We start from the raw sequence: 24,727 nt of genomic DNA, 5'->3' as shown, positions 1-24,727 counted from the left end.
AGCCAGTTACTCAACTTCTCTGAGTCCCATCACCACAACGATCATATGTGGTCATGCCTGGGGCAAAATAACTACTCAATAAAAAGTGGTTACTCTTCCAGGCCAGGCCCGGTGATCATGTCATTGAATTCCCACGACAGAGGCACATTGTATCCCGCGCCAGGGGGACTGAGTTCCAGCATCGTAGTGGTGATGTGCTCACTAAACTAGCGGGACTCAGAGCCCTGCTGCCCTTCCGTTAAGGGAAATGACTCATGGGACAGCGTCTCCAGCTATCAAGACTTCCCGTGACCCCACTCCCTACCAGCCCCGCACCCCAAGGTATGTGCCCCAGCCTACAGGTGAGGAGGACAGACAAAATGCTCTCTCAGAGAAAGTGAGTGACTTGCTCACCCAGCACGCTGGAAAGTTTGAACAGCGTGTCCAGGCAGCGGGACACTCCCTTTCCTGACTCTTGACCTTGCCTGCCACATGAGGTGGGGTCTCCTGTCACAAGGAATCTTTCTACCACTTTTCTGTCTCCAGTGTTCAAGGGAGAGCCCCCTCCCAAATGCGGAACCCCCGAATCCTGAGCATTTTGGCCAGGAAGGGGCAGGAACACCTGAAATCCCCAATTGGAAACCTAGCTCTGATGTTTCCTGGCTGGGTGACCCTGGGCAACTCAGCCTCCTGTGTGAGCCTCTGTTTTCTCGTCTGTAAAATGGGGATAAATAGCCTGCTGCATAGGGACTTTGTAAGAACATGTAAAACATCTGGCAAATTGGAAAGTTTTTTAGCCCCGTTGTCACCTCTGCTCACCCGGCTGCAAGAACTAGACCCTGGCTCAGGGCTGTGACGGGATCTCATTCCACCAGGGGGCGCTCCATCCCCAGCAGGCGTGTCCTCACTGCCTTGTCCCTATGGGTGGTGCCAACAGCTTTCCAAAGGGAAAAAATCGTGCAATTTTGACACACATCCCCATCACTGAAACCTTTTTAAAACTGTTTAATACGATTTTTTAATTTTGTCTGAGAATGGAGGAAATATGATAGTTTTTAAAAGCTCCTGAAGAGGGGCACATGGGCGGCTCAGTGATTGAGCATCTGTCTTTGGCCCAGGACGGTCCCAAGGTCCCAGGATCGAGTACCACATTGGCCTTCCTGCAGGGAGCCTGCTTCTCCCTCTGCTGTGTCTGCCTCTCTCTGTCTCTCATGAATAAATAAATAAAATCTTTAAAATAATAAAAAAAATAAAAGCTCTTGAAGTAAAAAGGGGAAAAAAAGGTTTTGAAGGAAAAGCAACGCCAAGCAGCCCAGAGCTCCTCTCCCGCCCACCTCAGACCTCCCACCGCCATCTCCCGGCTGTCGGGGTCCGCTGCCCTCTGCGCCAGGCGTGGGAACTGGGAGCAAGATAGACATGGCCCTGCCCAGGGCGGGGGGCACAGTAGTAAATAGACACACAAAGAAATACTGCGGGGAGAATAGAGCAGGGCAGGGTAGAGAGGGCCGGGGTTTCAGGCACTGAAGGGATATATGAGGGGCGCCTGAAGGCAAGGTCCTTTGATCCAACAGAAGCCCTTCTCGGGCAGAGAAGTCAGCAAACACAAAGGTCCTGGCTGGCTCTGGGCTAAAGACCCCCTTGTCCAGGAAGCCACTTCAGATTGCTTCTCCTGGTCCACACTGCATCTGCACACTGTCCCATGAGCTCCACCTGCCTCCCCCTGGATGCCCGATGCTTGTGCTCAGTAAGATACGCTGTGGGATAAACCAGCGAGGAGATGCACTCACACTACGAGGAGCGGCCTGTGTCCCCAGTAGGCGAAGGCTGCGCGTTCCTCATTCTCGCGTTCCCAGTGGCCAGGGCGGTGCCTGGCACGCAGTGGGCGCTCAGCAAGTGTTGAACAAGCGTGAAATAGGGAAGTGATGACAGAAACAAGGTCAGTGATGGCTCTTCTCTGAGAACAAGGCTGTCCCCACACTTCCCCGCCCCCGTGCCCTTGGGCCCCATCTCCTGGGGGGGGACATCCACCCTCAGTCTGCCAGTGGGGGGGCACGACTCCTCAGCCTCTTTCTGTGCCCTCCTGCTCCCGTCAAGAGCGGCTTTGGCAGCGGCCCTCCATCCTGCAGAAGGCGAACCAGGGAGGGGCTGGACACAGCGATCACTGGGGGGGCCATGGGGAACAGCAGCAAGGGTCACTTGCCCATCACGTGAGGAAGGCTGCATTCAAAGCTCGGACGCCCAGGTCATGGGCTGTGTGGGTGTGAGAGTATGAGGAGTGAATGAGTGTGAGGGACTCGAGGGCATGAGTGCATGTGTTGTATGTGAGGTCAGCACATGTGTGTGCAAAGACAGGAAACCATTTAGAGGAAAATACACCAAACTGATCTCTGGGAGATGGAATCCAGATGGTTTTTATTGGCTTTTATGCTTTTCGGTATTTTTTTGATTTTTCTGTACTCGGCCTGTGCTACTTTTAGAATCAGAAGAGAGCTAAATATAAGTTTTGTTTTTTTTTTAAGGCCATTGATGCAGAAGGCAGATAGCAGGCAGAGAAGAGACTGGGGTGGTTGTGCCGGCGGCGCCTGGGCCTGGGGAGAGGAGGGGGATGCTGTGGGGCTCAGGCAAGCACAAGTGACCAGGAGACAGGACCCCAGGCCACCAACCCAGCTTACCCACTCACCAACTCTATGTGACACTGACCTCCAGTTCCTCAGCTGGGTTCTAAGCTCCTTCTGACCTTGATGCTCCAGGATAATCAGTCCCATACCCCATCTAGGGCTCTGACCAGGAGGGGCCAGTGTGAGCAGTAGGAGAGACAAAGGGTGGCTCACATCACCGTGGCGGTGCCTTCTGGGCCTGGGATTCTGCGCCAGGGGTGCCTGCCAGTCAGAGGGGCCGCCCGCAGGCTCCCTCGGCAGAGACAGATCCCCATGGTTAGCTGCTGCTGGAGTAGGAGGTAGGACTCAGACTTTCTTGGGTACCTACCATGCGCCTAAACCAAAATGTGTGGGCAGAGGCAGGAAAATGTTGCTGTAACGGGGCCAGGTCCTCGAGGGGAAGGGAGGCCTCACACAGAGTCAGAAGGAAGCTTCCCGAGGTTGACCTGTCCTGACCCCCAGTGTCCAGCCAGATGGCCCCGAATGCAGAATCTCAGATCCTAAAGGGGACCTGAATCTCCCTCCAGGCAAGGGCTCCACAGAGGCCTTTAAGAAAATCCCCTGAGCCCTGGTAATTGTAACATCCCATCCCCACCCCTCTCTCTCCACCTCTGGGCCACTGCTTTTACCACTGCCCTCGCCACCCTGAGTTCTACACCCAAGACATTGCCCAGAGCAGCACATAGTGGAAGGATCAAGAGGCTTTGGCTCTGGAGAACCCAGGTCCAGAGTGCCAGTGGCAGGGCCAGGCCGAAGTGCCCTCCACCATGGTTCTGAGCCTCCCTTGCATGAGGGACAGAACAGTCTGTAAATTCTGGATTTCCTCTATTGAGTGCCTGATGGCAGAGGAGGACAGGCACGCAGCAGGGCAGGAGACATACAGCCGCTACCAGCTCAGATGGCTGCTGGGCCTCACTCCAGCCATGAGGCTGAACCAAGTTTCAGAAGCAAACAGCTCATCCCAGCAGCACCACCCACCAGCCACATCCACATCACCAAGGAACCTTCGAGGCCCTGGGCCTGTGCTTCACTGCCAGACAGCTGCACCAGGTGTCCTGGGGGAGGGGACTCTCCCCTGCATCCAGCCGGGGCCCCATTGAGGGGAACATGGCTCAATCTCAGACACAGCCTGGTATCTAAGGGGGCAAGGGACACAAAACCCAACCTCCTGGCCTATGGGACTCAGATATCAGCAAATATTTATTTTCTTCTCTGGGGCTCCGGTGAAGAAGGAGGTCCAAAGGAGAAAGGCTATAGCCTGTGGGTCTGGCAGCATTTGTAATAAGCCAGGGACAGACAGGACCCCCGTGGGCCTGGGCGTTGTGCTGCAGGACTGGAGAGAGGCCAGGCCACCTCAGAACCTGACGCCGTGGCTCTTCTTCATGGAGGATGAAAGGGCGGCCTTCAGAGGTCTTGAGAGCAGTTTGATAGATGAGGCAACAGGCATGGGGGGCGCCGACCTCTGCGTGACATACCTGGATGGCTGGGACAGGAGGGAGAGGGAGGGCTGGAGGTACGGGGAGGTGGACAAGGCGGACTCCAGGAACCCGGAGCCTGAGGCTTTCGGGGTGAGGGTGTCGCTGGGGGAGACAGAGGCAGTAGACGAGTTGGTCTCTTCGGGATCCAGGTCCTTTTGGCTATTGTGGGTCACCAGGTAGATGTGCTGGCCGTGATGCCCTAGGATATTGTGCACCAGGAAGTCAGGTGTGTGGGTGGGTGACAGCTGGTTGAAGTGCAGGCTTTGGTAGATCTGAGGTGAAATCTGCGGGGAATAGAGCAGGGGAGTTCAGGGGTTCACCCAGGACCAAGAGCAGGCTCACAGAAGGAGGGGCCCTGGGGTCTTCCTGTATAAAAGAAGTCTACAGAGTACCATGGTTTTCACCGATAACCACAGCCCACTGGAGCTGCAAGCCGCTGTGTGCCAGGCCTGGCATCTAGCCCCTCTCCAACAACACTTTGTGGTCAGCACGGGACTGCCCCTATCTCAGAGTGAGGCCTCAAGCTGGATCCGAGGGGGGCCCCCCATCTCTCCCAGGCACTCATCAGGCTGCATTTTGAGGCCCATTTCTAAGAGGCGAGAGTGCTCCCATCTTCGGACAGAGGGGTGCTCTCACTTCAAGTGCTCTCCGCAGAGGGAGAAAGCTCTCATAAATGCCCCCTATGGCAGATGCCTCTGCAAGAGGCCAGAGTCTGCCCAAGTGAGAGGCAGGATTGGGCTCAAAGCTGTTCTGCACAATCCCCGGCTCCCTTTTTCTTTCCCCAAGCAGAGCCCCCTTCCATTCCCTCCATCTCTTACATGGCACCATGAGACCTTGTGTCCACTCTGGAGCAGCCCACAGTATGAAGACAAACAGCCCAAGGAATAGCCACAGACTCTGGGAATTTTTTGAAGTCTATCAGAAGCACCAGGCCCACAGAGAACCTCCTCCCATGGCCCAATGAGGTGTGTCCTCAAAGACAAAACCTGTGTCCATGGCCTTAACCACGGCTGTGCAAACAAACCAGCCAGACCAGCTTCATCCCAGAACTGCCTGGGGCCCCAGAATTCGGTCAAAGGACTGATGCTCCCTTGACCCCCCGCCAGGGGGCCCTGAGGGCACAAGGGTGGCTGTTGATGGAGATGGGCTCCCCAGCCTCCAGCCCCAGCATCTCAGGGAGCAAGCACCACCCTGCCTCACCTGGTGCTTCATCCAGCCATACTGCACATTAGTGGACAGGACTCCGGGACTCCGAGACCGGTCCTTGGCCTTGTATGCTCCTCCCACGATTTTGCTCACCTGCAGGAGTCGCAGCAAGCGTGAAGCCTTGGGCAGACAGCTGCGGGCCCCTCTATGCCCCTGGACCCCCCATGCAGCCTCACCTGCTTGCCCTTGGACTCCCACTCGAGCCAGCTGTGCTCAACGTCTTCTGAGTAGTGCTCTCCAGCCCATGGGGACATCTGGGTTATCCTCTGCAGCTTACCCCAAGCCTCAGCCTCCGCGTCTGCCTTCCCATTCAGGAGAGCCATGAGTGCCACCTGCTCCCGCCGCTGGTACACCAGGGCCTCGGCAAGAGCCCGCTCCTCCCTGATGTGAGGGGCTTTCCTTCATAAGATGCCCTTGCACCACAAAATGGGGTGGCCTTCCCATGGAGCCCAAGAGGGTTTCTCCCTTCTGGGCCCGACCCTCTCTCAACTTTATCCCTCCCCTGAGGCCATACTGCCCAGGACCCACCATTAAACAAGTGTCCAGTGAATGTTAGCAAAGTCCAGATTAAACTGACCCCCAACAAGTCCTGTGACCTTTCCTACCTCCCTCTGCTCTTCCCCATGGAGGCCTGACACCCCATCTTGATCTTACCTGGGCCTCCCCTTGTGGAATATTTTTTTCCCTTGTGGAATATTTAAACATCCTCTCCCCCCCAGGGAACCCCTGTCCTTGCCTCATTTGTGAACCCCACACAGGACTGTAAAGATGTATGCCTTGACAAGAGTGGAGCCACAAGGACCGTAGGTGCCCAGAAAACTCCTACTTGCATATCAAAACCCAACTCCAAAATCTCTTCTCCTATGAAGTTTTTTTCACTTGATCCACCCAAGGAGGTGACTGTCCTTTAAGCCTTTCCTGCTTTTAATGGTCCCATCAGTTGTCACATAAAATGGCAGCCACGAGTTCACACATCCATCTCCACAAGAGGGCCGTAAGTTCTCTGAGGCAGGACCTGTGCTTTGAATCTCTATAACCTAGCACAGAGTCTGGCAGTCAGCAAGACCTCAATAAAAATTCTTTTGGAATGACCTCAAATTATCTGAGACTTGGTCAGGAATAAGAGTGGAATGTGGGCGGAGAGGAACTTGTAGAGGAAAGAGGTAGTGAGCAGCCTGACTTCCCCATGAATCAGGAAAATGGACAAGCATCTGTTCAGGACCAGGACCCTGGGCACTCTCCTACCAGGGACCTCTAGCCACATAGAAATGGCCTCCACAGGGAAGCCAGCCCTGGCTAATCTGAACCTGGCTCTGGGGCAGGGGATCATCTAAGGGCTTGCATTTGTATATTTTCTGCTGGTTTGTACCACTCAAACTTCCAGCTGAACTGGGCTCCACTAGGCCACCACTGCCACCTGTACAGTCAAGTTTCCTGCAGGTCCCAAGCCTCTGGCCTTCTGAAGGCCCTCCCCGAAGATGCCCAGCACTACCCAACCCAGATGAGGCTTCCCAGGACCTAGAGAGGCTTGCAACATCCCCCCTCCTTGAGCCAGCAAAGACCAGGTAGGCTGTGATAACTCACTGCAGCTCTGGACGGAAGGCCTTCTGGGCAGCATCTATAGAGTCAGCCTCCTCCTCTGAGCTTTTTCTTAGTGCAAGATCACCAACCGTCTGAATATCCTGCAACCCTTTCCAAACACTCACGCCAAACGTCCCTGTGATTTAACCAGATCCATCTCAGTAACAAGAACCAGTCTACCTCCCCTCCTCTGAACCTTCTGCCCTGTACCCTCCACCCTCAAGAGTCAGCTAGCAACCCCTTACCCTTGGCCTGCACCTCATGATGCTTACCACATGCCAGGCATTATGCTGACTACTCTACAAATACCTGAAAGAACCAGACACTAGCCCTAGAAAAATGCTTGGAGCTCAGGCCAATGAATCCTGCCCCACATGTAGGCTGAGATGGAACGAGTGCTGTGGTGATGACTAAGAGATCCTCAGGTGGGCTTATATAGCTCATGTATAAAGTAGCAATGACACAAAATGATCAGGTGTCCATCAGCTGTGAGGTTGGGGTGGCACTGGGGAGGAACAGGGCTGGAAGAGAAAGCAGGTAGGGTGAGTAGAGAAACATGAGTCCTGCTTTGGGGCAGGGCAGAGCAAGGAGTAGGCCATTCTCCTGCTGCAGAATTTTTTTAAAAATTAAAAGATATATATAGTAAAAAAAAAAATCCCATTTTAAACAGTAATTAGAGAGCTGCAGAAGCGAAAAAGGAGAAGATGAACTGAAATTACAGAAAGAAAAGATTCCTTCTTAGAAGAACTAAAATTGAGAGCTGCTTCCTTCTCTGGGAGCATTCTCTGACTCTGGGCACAGGCTGGGTGAGCATCAGGCTCTGCTTAGGCAGAGAGAAGCTACTGGAAGAAAAAGAAAACATAAGAGCTTCTGACAGCCATTCTGGCTGGCAGGATGGATCAAGCTAGTGGAGTTCCACATGCATGGCTGTGTTCTCCACAGGACATTTGCTAAGCCCTAGGAGAGCTGAGGGCCTGGAAGTTGAGCTAGACAGATAGAACAAGATTGTTGGGAGACAAAGAGGAAGAAGCCTTTTTTTTAAAAAAAGATTATTTATTTATTTATTTATTTATTTATTTATTTATTTATTCATGAGAGACACAGAGAGAGAGAGACAGGCAGAGACACAGGCAGAGGGAGAAGCAGGCTCCATGCAGGGAGCCCAACGTGGGACTCAATCCCGGGACTCCAGGGTCACGCCCTGGGCGGAAGGCAGGCGCTAAACTGCTGAGCCACCTAGGGATCCCCCAAGGAAGAAGCCTTTCACAGACCTTGCCCTTGAGACAGATTTCACAATGGAAGACAGAAGCAAGCTGAGTCTCTCTACCTAATGCTTCAGTCTAGACCCAACCCAGTTCAGCTCTTGACTGCAATGAGATGAACAGCCCTGTACACAGGAATGAGCACATAAACTGGAAGAAAATCAGACCAATTTTAGTCTCTGTAGTTCTTTTATACAAACTCTAGACAAGTCTTGGGTTTAGTTTTGGATTTGGTTTTAGTTTTGGTTTTGGTTTTGGTTTTGGTTTTGGTTGGGGGGTTGTTTTTGTTTTGGGGGGTTTTGGAGGGGTGGATCTTTTATTTTAAAATTTTTAAAGATTTTATTTATTTGACAGAAAGAGAGAGAACACAAGCAGATGGAGCAGCAGGTAAAGGGAGGGAGAAGCAGACTCCTCACTGAGCAAGGAGCCCAACACAGGGCTCCAACCCAGGACCCTGGAATCATGACCTGACCTGAAGGCAGACGCTTAATTAACAGAGCCACCAGGCACCCCAGAGTGGATCTTTTTATGCATATGATATGTAAAAAGACAGGAAAATATAACCAATAATAAAAGGAAGAAATAAGCATTAGAATCAGACTATAGGTAATTCTGACATTGGAAATGGTAGATAAATCTTAAAATAACTATTGTAAATAGTTTAATAAAATAAAGGAAAATATGAACAAAATGAAGGAAAAGAAGGAGAATTTCAACAATGAATTGGGTTCTATAGGAAAGAACCAAATGAGTAGTTGAGAACTAAAAAAAAAATACAAAATTAAGAATTAAGGTGGCTCTGTGGCGCAATGGATAGCACATTGGACTTCTAGTGACAAAATTAAGAATTAACTGAATGGATTTAATAGCCAGCTGCATAGAGAAGAAAACAGGATTAATGAATTGGAAGGCAGGTCAGCAGAAAATATCCAAACTGGAATGCAGAAATTGAAAAAAAAAAAAATAACATGGAGAGAATAGAATAGAGAGATATAGGGGACAGAGTCAAATGATCTAACATACATGTAATTGGAACCTCACAATGGGAGGAGAGAGAGAATGGGCAAAAGCACTACTGAATAGATAATGTTTGACAACTTTTCAAAACTGATGAAAAATACCAACCCAAGGGTTGAAAAAGATCAGTGAACTCTAAGCAGGATGAACACAAATAAAACCACACTAAGGCACATCATAGCCTAACTGCTGAAAACCAAAAGCAGTCAGAGAAAAAAGAAAAATTACCTTCAAAGTATCAACTTATGGGGTGTCTGGTGGCTCAGCTGGCTAAACCGTAGACTCTTGATTTCAACTCAGGTCATGATCTCAGGAGATCAAGCACCGTGACAGGCTCTGCACTCAGAATGGAGTCTGCTTGAGATTCTCCTCTCTCCTCTCTCCCTCTGCCCCCCAACCCCACTCACACTCTCTCTTTAAAAAAAAAAAAAAAAAAAAGTATCATCTTACAATTGACTTTTCAAGAGAAAACACAGAAATCAGAGATGATGTGAAAATCTTTTTTTTTTTTTAAATACTGAAGGAAAATAAGCCTCAAGCTGATAATTCTATGCTCAATAAAATAATCTTAACATTATAGGGCAAAATAAAGATGTTTTCAGGTAAATAAAAGCTTAAAGAATTAATCACTATCAGGGATGCCTGGGTGGCTTAGTCAGTTAAGCAATTGACTTTTTTTTAAAGATTTTATTTATTTATTTAAGAGAGAGAATGTGAGCAAGGGAAGAAGCAGAGGGGGAAGGGGAAGGACAAGCAGACTCTGCACTGAGCACTGAGCCCCACATGGGGCTTGGTACCAGGACCCTGAGATAATAATCTGAGCCAAGGGGATCCCTGGGTGGCGCAGCGGTTTGGCGCCTGCCTTTGGCCCAGGGCGCGATCCCGGAAACCCGGGATCGAGTCCCACATCGGGCTCCCGGTGCATGGAGCCTGCTTCTCCCTCTGCCTGTGTCTCTGCCTCTCTCTCTCTCTCTGTGACTATCATAAATAAATAAAAAAAAAATTTAAAAAAAATAATAATCTGAGCCAAAACCAGGAGTTGATCACTCAATCAGCTGAGCCACCCAGGCACCTCAAGTGTCCAGCTCTTGATTTTGGCTCAAGTCATGATCTCAGGGTCATGGGATTGAGTCTCACATCGGGCTCCACACTCAGCAGGGAGTTTGCTCAAGATTCTCTCTCTCCCTCTGCCCTTATTCTCTCTCTCTCTCTTTCAAAATAAATATTTTTTTAAAGAATTAATCACTAGCAGACCCACTCTAAAAGAAAAAATAAAGGAAGTTCTTCAGACTGAAGGAAAATGATTGCAGATAGAACCCTAGTATTTCAGGCAGCCTGGGTGGCTCAGTGGTTTAGCGCTGCCTTTGGTCCAGGGCATGATCCTGGGGACCTGAGATGGAGTCCCACATCGGGCTCCCTGCATGGAGCCTGCTATTCCCTCTGCCTGTGTCTCTACACCTCTCTCTCTGTCTCTCATGAATAAATGAATAAAATCTTAAAAAAAAAGAACCCTAGTATTTCAGGAAGGAATGAAGAGCATCAGAAAAATGGTAAATATGGGTAAATACAAAAAAGAAACAGGCTGCTTACAGTAACATTAACAAAAATGATTTGTGGGAATACATAATACATGTAGAAGTAAAATATATCCTAGCAATAGCATAAACAGTGAGAAGAAGAAAGTAAGATTCTTGCACAAGCATCAGATAAGGAGTGCATATTACAATCTCTAGGATAACCACTAAAGAATAATATCAAAACATACAGTTAAAAAGCAAATAGAGGAATTAAACAAGATAATTGTTCTAAATATTTGATTAATCCAAAAGAAGGCAGAAAAGGAGGAATAAAGGAACAAAGAACAGAAAAAAATATCAAGATGACAGACTTCAACTGTATAAGTGATTTCATTAATATTTGAATGGACTAAATATCCAATTAAAAGGCAAAGATTGTCAAGATGAAAAAAATAAGACTCAATACAATGTCGTTCAAAAGAGTCACATTTAAATATAAGGATGGAGATAGGTTGAAAAGTCATGTTGGCAAAGGGTACAAACTTTCAATTAGAAGATGAATTAAGTTCTGGGGAATCTAATGTACAGCATGGTGACTACAGTTAACAATACTAGATTTCATACTTGAAATTTGCTGAGAGAGTAGATATTAAGCATTCTCACCACCAAAAAACAAACAAACCAGTGACTTATGTAAGGTGATAGACATATTAATTATCTTGATTGTAGTAATCATTTCACAATGTACGCATATACCAAATCATCAGGTCATATACTTAAAATGTCAGTGTACATGGTCTTTTTTTCTGTTTCTATTACTATGTCTTCATAGTCACTACTCTTTTCTTCTGTAGTATCTAATCTGCTATTAATCCTATCTAGTGTATTTTTATCTCAGATATTATTGTTTTTAATTTCTAATTTATTTGGGTCTTTTTACATATATTCAGTTCTCTCTTTAACATGCTACATTTTCTTCTACCTTTTGTAACATATTATGAAATATAATCATAATATTTATATACATTATAGATTATATCTATTTCTACTATATTACATATAATTTATAATATTACAAATGTACTTATACAGTATATAATATTATATATAATTATATGTGTATGGTATATATAGAGTATATACTAATATATTATGTTGTAAAGTATACCTCAGGGATTACTATTCTTTGCTGCCTAGTATCTGTTGTCTGGAAACTGTTACATATATTTTGTTAGTGCTTTTAGTTGTCTTAAGTGGGAACATAGGGGCACCTGGGTGGCTTAGTGGTTGAGCATCTGCCTTTGGCTCAAGTCGTGATCCCCGGGGCCCTGGGATCAAGTCCCACATCAGACTCCCCACAGGGAGCCTGCTTCTCCCTCTTTCTATGTCTCGGTCTCTCTGTGTCTCTCATGAATAAATAAAATCTTTTTAAAAAATGGGAATGTAAATCCAGTCCCCGTTACTCTGTCATGTTTGGAACCAAAAGAAATGATAGGCAATAGAAACAGACCCAGAAGAGAACCAGGTGTTAGAAATATCAAAATTTTAAAATAACTTTGATCAAAATGTTCAAGAACATAAAGTATAAAATGAGGAATTTCATCATAGAATAGGAATAAATTAAAAATGAGGAATTTCATCATAGAACAGGACTAATTTAAAAATAGTCAATAAGTTTTTGAAGAGCTGAAAATGCAAGGAAACCTAAGTGAAAATTCAGAAAGGAATAAGCCTTTGATAAGAGACAAGAGACCAAGGCTGCTTTCAACCCTGACAGAATAATGAGAGGAGTATGAACCCTCCATGAAGAGAGGAAACCAGATGAGTCATTCATGAACTTTTAACTGCCTTCCATGACATGACAGATTATAATACAGGATGTTCCAGCCACAGGGCAAGTCTGCAGCTACCCACCAATCCTTCCGTCAGGTCTCCACAGGGTACATGGTGGCAGTACAATGAAAGTTGCTGGCCAGCGGATCGCCAAGATAGGCCATGCAAGTACTAAGTGTAAGAACACATAAGATGCTTTTTATATGATGGCTATATGGGTATATGATTACTTTCTGAAAACTCACCAAGCTGAACCCTTTCGGTTTGTGTGCTTTTCTTTATGTATAACTCAACAAGCAAGTTTATTTTTGAAAAGAAAAATGAGTGTGCCTCCTCAGATATAGGATTTGCAAAAATATACACAGGCAAATGATTTTGGGTGCGTGAGTGGGTGGAGAGACAGTTGATGGATAAATGGACAGACTATTGAATGGACAATTGGAAAGACTCACATCCTGTTTGAGCAAAGAAAGTAGCTGTGTTCTGAAACCCTACCCCACAAGATATAATGTTTATGCCAGCTTATGTTCTAACAGGGACAGGGGCATGATGGGCCATGTGGCATGGCTGAGCTTCAGCAGGACCCATACCAATGGTGTCACCGGAGAGTTTCCAAGCCTTGACGTCACAATCGTGGCCAGCACTGATAATCAGCTGGAAGCTATCCACATACAGGATGTCTGCCACACTATCCAAATGGCCCTTCCAGGCATTCAGAAGCTTGGGGGGAACCAGGGAAATGGTCTGGCCAGCCATGACCTACAGGGGACAGCACAGGAGAACTACTTACACCAAGACACAGGTTCATCAGAGGGCACCCAGGACTGGAGGCAGCAGAGCCTTCTGGAAGGTTCTAGTTCTAGACATGTTCCCACATTAACTTAAGTAAGTCCTGGCACTTCTCTGGCACTCACTGGCTCCTTTGGTATAATCATTTTTTAAAAAGCATTTGTTTATTGCTATGTTGTTTACCAACTGCATCTATACAGATTATTCCATTTGAACATCATAACAACCTTATGGGATGTGTATGAGTCTCACCATTTCACAGACAAGAAAAGTGAGCCCAAAGCCACATAGCTAGAAAGTGGTGAGGCTAGGACAAGAACCAGGTCTTCTTCTAAAGTTATTCAGCTGGGCACTGGGAATAGAACAGGGTGAGCAAGGGAGTGATAGATCACATTACACTATGAAAGGATGAACTCTACTTAACTGGAAAATGAGTAAAAATAACCAGGACTATTTTAAATAAAACAGTATTGAAAGGAGTTGTATTTTACCATACTCAAGTATGTTAAGAAACAATATAACAACTTTAAACAGAGCAATGGGAGATAATAGAAAAAAAGCTTGGAAACCAACAGACATTTATATAAAAAACATTGGTATGTAAGAGTGGCAGGAAAACCTGTGGTAATAGAGAGATGACTCATAAACAGTGCTGGAATATCTGATAAACTATCAAGAGAAACTTAAATCATTGTTGTGTTTCTTAAAAATAAAGAAACACTAGGGTGCCTGGCTGGCTCATTTGGCAGAACATGTGACTCTTGATTTCAGGGTCTGGAGTTCGAGCCCCATGTTGGGCATGGAGCCTCCTTTGTTTAATCTTATTTATTTATTTATTATTTATTTATTTATTATTTATTTATTTATTTATTTATTTATTTATTGGAGTTCAATTTGCTAACATATACCATAACACCCAGTGCTCATCCCATCAAGTGCCCCCCTCAGTGCCTGTCACCCAGTCACCCACACCCCCCGCCCACCTCCCTTTCCACCACCCCTTGTTCATTTCCCAGAGTTAGAAGTCTCTCATGTTCTGTCTCCCTCTCTGGTATTTCCCACTCATTTTCTCTCCTTTCCCCTTTATTCCCTTTCACTATTTTTTATATTCCCCAAATGAATGAGACCATATAATTTTTGTCCTTCTCTGATTGACTTATTTCATTCAGCATAATACCCTCCAGTATAAAAAAAAATTTTACTTAAAAAAAAAACAACTAAAGAAACACTAAAAGGGTCAAAGAATTCTTTTTAACGAAATGTAAAACATCTAAAAGAAAATGTGAATGAACATTTAGCTTACCTCTTAATAAGAAAGTGAGAGAAATGGGAAATACCACAATGGGAAGAAAAATTGACACAAAATAAAGTTGCAATTTCAAAATAGTCATAAATAAAATTAAAAGGCAAATGACCTGTTGGGGGGCAATATCGGCAATACATATGATAATTTAATATTTTAAATATGTTTTAAAGTGATCATACATTACTTACAAAAGATAGTTATGACAAAAGAAAAATAGGCAGAGTACATGAAGAGATCATTCACAAAACTATACATGGCCAATAAAATAAGATGTCAACATCACTAATAAGCAAAGATATCTTCATTAAAATCAAAGGAAATAATTTGCATCTAAAAATCAGCCAAAAGTTTTTTTTCACTTCAAATATTTATCTATTTAATGCCTTCTATAAGCAAGGCATTCTATCAACCCCAGGAACCCCCACTCAGATGAATACTGCTAATAATAAATATTTTATCCTGGCAAGGATAAAGCAAAATATTAGAAGTGCAAAACTCTATAAGCTTCCTGGAGTGCAGTTTTGCAGTATACATTAAAGGCCTTGGAAAGATTTATATTGTTTTACATACTATTTCCATGAGACAAGTTACCAGACATGCAGATAAAGAACTACAAACAACAACAACAAAAAGATTTGTAGGGGAAAAAAGTGCTCTATCATTTTTACAGCTTTTAAACACAGCTTTATTGCAATATAAGTCACATACAATTTACCCACTTACAGTGCTCACTTCAGTGGTTTTTCGTATATTCATAGAGTTTGCAACCACCACCATGATCAATTTTACACGATTTCATCACCCCACAGTTGGTGTAAATGGTATCAGACAATATGCGGTCTTTTGTGACTGGCTTCTTTCACTTAGCATGTTTTCAAGGTATATCATGTTGTAGCCTGTATCAGTACTTCATTACTTTATTCCATTCATCCATTGTGAACATGTGGTAGTTTTCACTTCTTGGCTATTCCAATGAATGCTGCTATAAGCATCTGTATATAAGATTTTGTGTGGACATATCTTCATTTCTCTTGGTTGTATGTTTAGAGGTGAAATTGCTGGGTCATGCGGTAACTCTACGTTTAACTTTAACTGTTAAACTGTTTTCCAAAGCGGCTGTAGCACCGTGTCCTTACCAGCAATGTACGAGAGTTCCAATTTACCCACATCTTAGCCAACATTTATTATCTACAAACATTCTAATGAGTTCACACTCATGGGATCTCATTATGGTTTTGATATGAATTTCCCTAATGGCTAGTGATGTTCAGCATCTTTTCATATACTTATTGGGATTTGCATATCTTCTTGAAGAAATGTCTATGTAGATCCTTTGCCCGTTTTTTTTTTTTTTAAGATTTATTTATTTATTCATTCAGAGAGAGCGAGAAAGAGGCACAGGCAGAGGGAGAAGCAGGCCCCATGCCGGAAGCCCGATGCGGGACTCCATCCCGGGTCTCCAGGATCACACCTCAGGCTGCAGGCGGCACTAAACCGCTGCGCCACCGGGGCTGCCCCTTTTGCCCATTTTTAATTGGGTTATTTGTCTTTTTATGGTCGATGTGTAAGAATTCTTTGAATAGTCTGGATACTAGTCCCCTATCACACATATGATTTGCAAATGTTTTCTCCCATTCTATATGTCATCTTTTCCCTTTCTTAATGGAATCTTTTGCAGGCTGAAAGTTTTTAAATTTGACAAAATTCAATTTATTTGTTCCTTTTGTTGCTTGTGGTTTTGGTGTCATACTTAAGAAATACTGCCTAACTCAGAGTCATGCAAATTTCTCCCTATGCTTCCTTCTAAGAGTTTTATAATTTTAACTCTTCCATTTAGGTCCATGACCACTGAAGTTAATTTTTGTGTATGCTATAAGATATGTTTTTCTCTGTGTTATATGTTCATTCTTTTGATGTGGATATTCAGTTTTCCCAGCATCATTTGTTTAAAAGGACTATTCTTCCCTTCATTTGATTTGGCACCTTTATCAAAAATCAATTGACCAGAAATGTGAGAGTTATTTTTCCACTCCTAATTGTATTTCATTGACCTAACAACAGTGTTTTGAAGTTTTCACAGTACAAATTTTACATGACTTTTGTAAATTCATTCCTAAATAATTTTTTGATGCTATTGTAAGCTGGATGCCTTTTATTTCATTTTCTTGCCAAATTCACCTTCCAGTAAAACATTAGTAATAGTGGCAAGGGCAGACATCCTTGTCTTGTTCCTGATCTTAGGAGGAAAGAGTTTAATCTTTCATCATTAAGTATGATAGTAGCTGTTTTTTGCAGGTGGAATTTGGCAAGTTGAGAAAGTTTCCTTTTACTCCTTGTTTTTTTTTTTTTTAAGATTTTATTTATTTATTCACGAGAGACACACACACAGAGAGAGGGAGGCACAGACCCACACAGGCAGAGGGATAAGCAGACTCCACGCAGGGAGCCCGACGCGGGACTCGATCCCCGGTCACACCCCGGGCTGAAGGCGGCACTAAACCACTAAGCCACTGGGGCTGCCCCCTTCTACTCCTTGTTAATTGAATGTTTTTATCAGGAAAGGATGTTGGATTTTGTCAAGTGCTATTTCTGCATCTATCAAGATGATTGTGTCTTTTATTCTTTATTCATGTAATAAAATGTGTTACATTAATTGATTTGGGGTATTAAATCAACCTTGCATTCTTGGGAAGTCTCACTTGGTCAAGATGTGTAATCCTTTTCATATGTTGCTGGATTCAATTTGCTAGTATTTTATTGATGATATTTGCATCTATATTAATAAGAGATGTAGTTTTATTTTCTTGTGATGTCCTTGTCTTGTTAGAGAATCAAGATAATATTGGCCTCTTGGAAAACTCTGGCAAGACTTCTTAAAGAATTGACAATGATTCCGCTTTAATTACTTGGTAGAATTCACCAATACAACCATCTGTACCTGGGCTTTTCTTTGTGGAAAGTTTTATTACTAATTCAATCTCTTTATAGACAATATTCAAATTTTCAATTTCTTTAGATTTTCTATTTCTCTTTGAGCGCACTCTGGTAGTTCATATCTTTCTAAGAATTAATCCATTTTCTGACAACTTTTTTGCTAATAAAAAATTTAAAACTGTTCTAATGTCCGACAATAAGTTAAATAAATGATTGTACCTCTCTAAAGTGAAATATGACTTAACCATTAGAAAGTCTGATTTTAAGAATGTTTGATAATTCTAGAAGAATTATCTAGAATTAGATAGGATTAGAATTAGATTCTAGAATCTAGAATTAACTAGAAGAAATTCTAGTTACATACAATATAATCCAAATATGTTTAAAATATATTCTAACATGGTCAGGAGCACAAGTTCTTGAGTTTACTTGGGTTTACTCCCAGGTCCAGCACTGACAGTCATGTGAACTTACCCAGGTCTTCAGTTTTATCTTCCTTATCTGAAAAGTAACAACTCCCTCACAGAGCTATTATGGAGAGTCAGTGAGAGAATACATGAAAGTACTTATCACAATTCTTGAGACACAGTAAGCAATAAATAAATGACACTTCTTGCTGTTACTAAAATGATTGCATTAATATTACAGATGCCTCATATATTGAACCTATGAGTGACTGGTTGCCAACAGATTTGAATGCAGTGAAATTTCCTTCTTACTAAAACCAGACCAGACATAATATCTTTGTGCAGAGATTCAAAAGGCACATAAGACTGTAAGATGGCTTTCAAAACTGCAAACACATACAACTCTCTGACCTAGAAATCTCACTTCCAGGAGTTTATCCTTCAGACATATTTTTCACGCATATGAAATAACATGCACTACTCACTTTCATTTAAGAACAAAAGATTGAAAACAACCTCAGTTTCCCTTCAAAGGGAATTATATAATTAATATATCCTATGGCTTATTACACAGCTATAGAGAATAGTGTAATCATATGCAAAGATTTCCAAGATACATTATGGAATAAGAAAAGCAAGATGAGTACCAGTGCATATGACCTGCTACCATTACATAAAAATAAGGAGGAAAGGACTTTCTGCACTTCTGTTTGCATAAATAAATACTGGAGGAATAACAAAAAATCAATAGAAGTGAAACAAGAACTATTTTGGGGGGTCGGGCAGAAGCAAGAGTAAGTGTTCTCACTATAAGCCTTTTTGCATCTCCTGAGTTTTAAAATCTTCATCGATATATAATATACATACAGAAAAATGCCAGAGTAAATTTTTACAAACTGAACACAACTGCATGACCAGACCCAGATTATGCAACAGAGCATCGTCAGTCCACAAAGCCCCCCACCTGACTCCTTCCAGCTACTCCATGCCCCACACAAAAATAATCATTTCTAATAGGGTACGTCTGTTTTATCTGTTTTTTGTATTTTATATAGATGGAACTATAAAACTTACAATATGTCTTCTGTCTTCTTTCACTTATATTGTTCAAATAATAACCCACTTTGTAATAAGTTGCAAATAATTCATTTCTAATGCTGGATATTGTTCCATACAGTATGTACAGTGCAATTTATTTTTTCAGTTTCCACTGATGGGCATGTGGGTTGTTGCAAATGTAGAGTTATTACAAATGGTAATTCTATCAAATGTTCTTATTCATTATCTTTCAGAGCAGAGGCTTCTCTTAGGTATAAACCTAAAAGTGGAATTGATGGATCATAGTGTAGACATATATTCAGGTCTAGCAGTTACTGCCCAACAGTTCCCCAAAAGGATTATGCCAATCTACATTCCTGCCAGCAGTGGAAATTCCAGTTGATCCTTGCCAACATTTGGTATTGCCTATGTTTTTAGTCTTAGTCATTCTGGTGGGTGTGTAGTGGTATCACACTATGGTCTTAATTTGCATTTTCCTGATAACCAAGGAAAAGGTGCTCGACTTCATTCGTTATTAGGGAAATATTAAGTGATTTTTGGACTACGTAAATATATTACCTACTCAACAAAATATATATGTATTTTCATTATTTTTTAAAGGATTTTATTTTTTAAGTAATCTCTACACCTAATGTGAGGCTCAAACTCACCACCCTGAGATCAAGAGTCACATGCTGTACTGACTAAGCCAGCCAGGTATCCCAAATATTTTCTTTATTTTAAAAAGAATTCATGACCTCAGGACCCTCATTGGAAAAATTAAAGCCCACGGAAGGGGTGGCTAGGGATACATGGCTACATGTGTGTGTGTATTCACGTGGGTATATTTGGTGTGTGTATACTTGTGTTTTACTGGTTAATGGTGACTTCTGGCTAAAAGCTTTTCTACATCAACCAGACTACCTTGAACAGGAAACATGAAAGACTCAGAACCTCAGGGAGAGAACCTTGGCCCCAGCTCAATAGTGTGGCTCCAATTCCCCTGGTAATCTTCCTACCTCCTTCTCCTTCAAGGGGATGTAGTGTGGCAGGTTGATCTGGACCTGCTCAGGAATTAAGAATTGGAACTTGTTTGTCCCTCTGGGTTGAAGTGGTGTCTTGTCGGTGAACATGCAATAATCCTCGATGTCCCAAATCTAGGCATAAAGTGGGGGTTAGTGGCCCAACGCCCCATGACCCCAACACCAACTCACACTGTGGGCCCCTCCCACTCTATTTCTCTTCACTCTGAGGTGTGAACATTCACACCTCTGAAATACCCAGATGCTCAGGGTCAGAAGGGGCCCTGGGCATCTCCTAGGCCAGACCCCTTTGTGGGCATGCAGAGAGGATATGACAAGACACTCTAGCCTCACGTCTCACCACGACGCATGAAGTCAGCTCCTGAGACACCTAATTGCAGAGATGCACAGCTGGGGGTGAGGGGTTGCAGGAAGAGAACAATTTTGCAGGGGACCCACTGGGAGAGGCTTGTTGGAGGGCCCTTTGGAGCCATGTCCTCACTCATTTCCTGGGCTCACCAGAGCAGAAGATGACTTCTACTGTCCACTGTTGTATGAATGAAACCAGTACCCAGGGAAGTAGGGACTAGGCTGGCGCCACATGCAGCAAAGATGTGGCCACAGTTTGGCTGGTGCCAGCCCCTCAATCTCAAACCAGTTCTTCCTCACCTTGATGTGCCCTTTACAATCTCCTGTGACAAGGATCAAGTCTTTCTCATCCGTGGCCATGGCACCCACACCCACATCCCCCTGGTTTTTGAAGTCCACAGGGAACTTCCCCAACAGGCCTCCGCTCCCGTGGATGGACCAGGCATAGATGTAGCCATCGATGCAGCTGCTCAGCAGGGCAGCTATGTGTGGCAGGCGAGGCCTGGTCTGCAGGAAGATTATCTGTGGGAAAGAAGCAGGCCCACTCAGCAGTGCTGTGAGCTGGGACTCGCCCTGGCCACTGTCATGTGGTGCCGAGGGCCCTGGGTAGGTCACCACCCCCTCCCAGTTCCGCACTTTCCTAGATGCCCGGTGAGAATGCTGACCATCTACCACTCTTCCTTCCTAGCTGAAACCAAGGAATGCTCTGGTGCACTATGAGCTTCATGAGCACAAGGATTTGTGTCTTTTTTTGTTCATTATTTTATCCTCAGTAACTGTAATGGCGCCTGACATGTGGTACATGATCAGTGAATGTTTATTGAAAAAAGACATACAAGGGGTACCTGGGTGGCTTAGTTGGTTAAGTGGCCTCATGATATTGGCTCAGGTCATGATCTCAGGATCTTGAGATTGAGCTCTGAGTCAGGCTCCATGATCAGCGGGGAATCCACTTGAGGCTCTCCCCTTCTGCCCCATTCCTGCTATGTCAGAAATTACAGTGTGGTTTGGGGTGCCTGGGTGGTGCAGCGGGCTAAGCAACCAATTCTTGGTTTTGGCTCAGGTTGTGATCTCACAGTGTCATAATCTCAATGTTGTAAAATCAAGACCCACTTTGGGCTCTGTGCTCAGCAAGGAGTCTGCTTCAGACTCTCTCTGTTCCTCTCTCCCTGCTTGCTCGTTCTCTCCTAAACAAATAAAGCTTAAAAAAATTACAGTGTGGTGGCTTATGTGTTCCAAAACACTTCACCTACAACAAAAACTCTTGATTATCCCTCTATCATCATACATGTCCAAAACAAAATTAACCTGCTTCCTGTTGGCCCAGGTGCCAGGGCCACAGAACCAGGAGTCTCTAAACCAAAGACAAAGGGCAGGCATTTCCCCACTTTATGCAAGTATACTTGCATGCAGTGCAAAATGTGGATAGCACAGACAGATGAGAAGAAATTAAAATCATCCACAGAATCCCAATACCCAGAAATAATCTCCATGAAGATTTTAATGCATTGTCTATAAAGACTTTTATCACTTTAAAATTATGAAATACACAGAAGGGGAAGTAAGTGAGAGGATAGGGTAACTAGGTGAAGGGCACTAAGGAGGGCACAAGATGAGATGAGCACTGGGTGTTATATGTTGGCAAACTGAATTTAAATAAAAAATTTTTTAAATTATGAAATATACATGCAAGAATAGACAAAAATACTCATGGAAGAAGAGAGATCCCAGAAACAGATTATAGAAGACTCTAATACTATATAAGAATGATAGACTCTCAAGTCAGTGGAGAAAAGAGAAACTACGCCATAAATGGCATTTGAAAAACTGGCTATTAATTTAGAAAAAAATTTTTGGATTCATACATCACGCCATACACAAAACTACTCAGATGGGACAGAAAGATGACTCAATAGAGACACAATTATAAATGTCCAGGAGAGGGGGTACCTGGGTGGCTCAGTGGTTGAGCATCTGCCTCTTGGCTCAGGCATGATCTCAGGACCCTGGGATAAAGTCCCATATCGGGCTCCCCGCAGGGAGCCTGCTTCTCCCTCTGCCTATGTCTGCTTCTCTGTGTCTCTCATGAGTAAATAAATAAAATCTTTTTAAAAGTATCCAGGAGAGGGACGCCTGGGTGGCTCAGCGGTTAAGCGTCTGCCTTCTGGCTCAGGGCGTGATGCTGGAGTCCTGGGGATCGAGTCCCACATCGGGCTCCCCGCGTGGAGCCTGCTTCTCCCTCTGCCTATGTCTCTGTTTCTCTGTGTGTGTGTGTCTCTCATGAATAAATAAATAAAATCTTTTTTTAAAAAAAGTATCCAGGAGAAAATATAACAAACTTTTCTGTGATCTTGAGATAAACAATGACTTTTTCTAGTGTCACAAAGGAAAATAATAAAGAAAGCTAGATAAAAACTAAAACCTCAGTGTGATAGCACAAAGGCAGATGAGGTAAAAGTATCTGCAAATATACAACAGGCAAAAAAAAAAAAAAAATATATATATACACACACACACACACACACACACACACAACAAGCAAAGGATTCATTTCCAAAGCATTTAAGGAGCTCTAGGAAATTAATGTGAAAAACAACGGACAAAGGATATGAGTGAATGTTTAATTTATTGAAAAAATACAAACGTCTAGGGGCACCTGGGTGGCTCAGTTGGTTAAATGTCCGACTCTTGATTTCGGCTCAGGTTATGATCTCAGGGTCATGGGATCAAGCCCCGGGGTGGGTTCTGTGCTCGGCATGGAGTCTGCTTAAAACTCTCTTGGGACGCCTGGGTGGCTCAGCGGTTGGGCATCTGCCTTCAGCCCAGGGCGTGATCCTGGAGACCCAGGATCAAGTCCCACATCGGGCTCCCTGCATGGATCCTGCTTCTCCCTCTGTCTGTCTCTGCCTCTGTGTGTGTGTGTGTGTGTCTCATGAATAAATAAATAAAATCTTTAAAAAAAAAAAAACCACTCTCTCTCTCTGCCTCCCCTTTTGCCCCTGCCCCCCACACTCATGCACATGCCCACACTCTCTGAAAGAAGGAAGGAAGGAAGGAAGGAAGGAAGGAAGGAAGGAAGGAAGGAAGGAAGGAAGGAAGGAAGAAAGAAAGAAAGAAAAGATAAATGTCTAACAAACATATAGAAAGCTCAGTATTACAAATAAAGAGATATTTTTTAGAAAAATTTCTACCTACCAGACTGGCAGAAATTAAGAAAAGGCTAGTATCCATTACTGACTTAGTGTAAGGACAAAGGTAGATGCACACACTATTGGAGGGAGGGCAGTTCATCACGGCCTTCTTAGAGACCAAATTGGCTTCATCCATCAAAATATAAATTGTGCTCATTTGGTGATCCATCAATCCCACTTCTGGAAAATCTAGCATAACTGCATAGACAAATCTATGAGGATCTCAGTTGCACCATTGTTTATAATAGCAAAAAACTAAGAACAAGTTAAATGTCTATCATTTGGGCATTCATTAAATAAGTCATGGCAAATCCAAAGAAAAGTACTGAAGCCGGGGGTAGGCTGCCAGTGAAGTTCATAAAGCTTAAGGCAAAACTCAAGCTCAAGTTCAAAGCCCTTCCAAGGGAGGGATTAGCAACATGTGATGACTGTTATAATTGTCAGCTATAAGTTTTAGAATTGTCATTTCTTTTCTCATTCTAAATAAATTTTCACCTTTGTATCGAGTTTTTTATTCATAATTTTGTGTTATTTTTCATAAGGTATGCCTACCAAGTTATGCAAGTTTTAGGTTCAAAAAAGCAAAGATTGGCCCTCTGTATAAAGCCATTAATAAGAATGGAGTAGATAGATTTATAAGTACAGAGAGGAAAAGTTGTCCGCTCTACACTGCTAGGTTTAAAAAATAAAAAAGCAAATAGCTGGATTGTAGTCTCAAATGTTCTCAATCTTGTTTAAAAACCAAAACCACAGGCAGCCCGGGTGGCTCAGAGGTTTAGCGCTGCCTTTGGCCCTGGGGTGTGATCCTGGAGACCAGGGATCGAGTCCCGCGTCGGGCTGCCTGCATGGAGCCTGCTTCTCCCTCTGCCTGTGTCTGTGCCTCTCTATCTCTCTGTGTCTCTCATGAATAAGTAAATAAAATCTTAAAAAAAAAAAACCCATACACACCTGTGTGTATATATAGCAAATAAGCATATAAAAATAAATCTCAAACAGGCACACTTAATTTTTTATTGTAATCATTATTTATCATTTTTATTTTTATTTTTTTAAATATTTATTTATTTATGATAGACATAAAGAGAGAGAGAGAGAGAGAGGCAGAGACACAGGAGGAGGGAGAGGCAGGCTCCATGCCGGG

General features: G+C 43.8%; 1 protein-coding gene across 13 annotated transcripts in view; it reads right to left on the bottom strand.

Annotated features, from left to right (window-relative positions):
- Nucleotides 1-2,374: 2,374 nt before the first annotated feature.
- The window catches only part of EFCAB8 (EF-hand calcium binding domain 8), a 75,569-nt gene continuing 53,216 nt past the window's right edge, over nt 2,375-24,727 (bottom strand). For 10 of the 13 annotated variants that reach the window (XM_072800544.1, XM_072800545.1, XM_072800546.1 and 7 more), the window contains 7 exons: nt 20,696-20,917; nt 20,024-20,161; nt 13,121-13,289; nt 6,905-7,037; nt 5,497-5,701; nt 5,315-5,413; nt 2,375-4,398 (listed from right to left, as the gene is read on the bottom strand). In XM_072800544.1, the coding sequence (XP_072656645.1) occupies nt 3,991-4,398; nt 5,315-5,413; nt 5,497-5,701; nt 6,905-7,037; nt 13,121-13,289; nt 20,024-20,161; nt 20,696-20,917 (1,374 nt within the window). In that variant the 3' untranslated portion in view covers nt 2,375-3,990. The remainder of the gene's footprint in view (nt 4,399-5,314; nt 5,414-5,496; nt 5,702-6,904; nt 7,038-13,120; nt 13,290-20,023; nt 20,162-20,695; nt 20,918-24,727) is intronic. The other 3 variants (XM_072800554.1, XM_072800555.1, XM_072800552.1) reach the window with 2 other exon arrangements.

The sequence above is a fragment of the Canis lupus genome, chromosome 26 (genome assembly GCF_048164855.1).
Source record: "Canis lupus baileyi chromosome 26, mCanLup2.hap1, whole genome shotgun sequence".
Taxonomy (NCBI): domain Eukaryota; kingdom Metazoa; phylum Chordata; class Mammalia; order Carnivora; family Canidae; genus Canis; species Canis lupus.
Note: the sequence above shows the minus strand (reverse complement) of the source record. Positions and strands in the feature narration are given on the sequence as shown.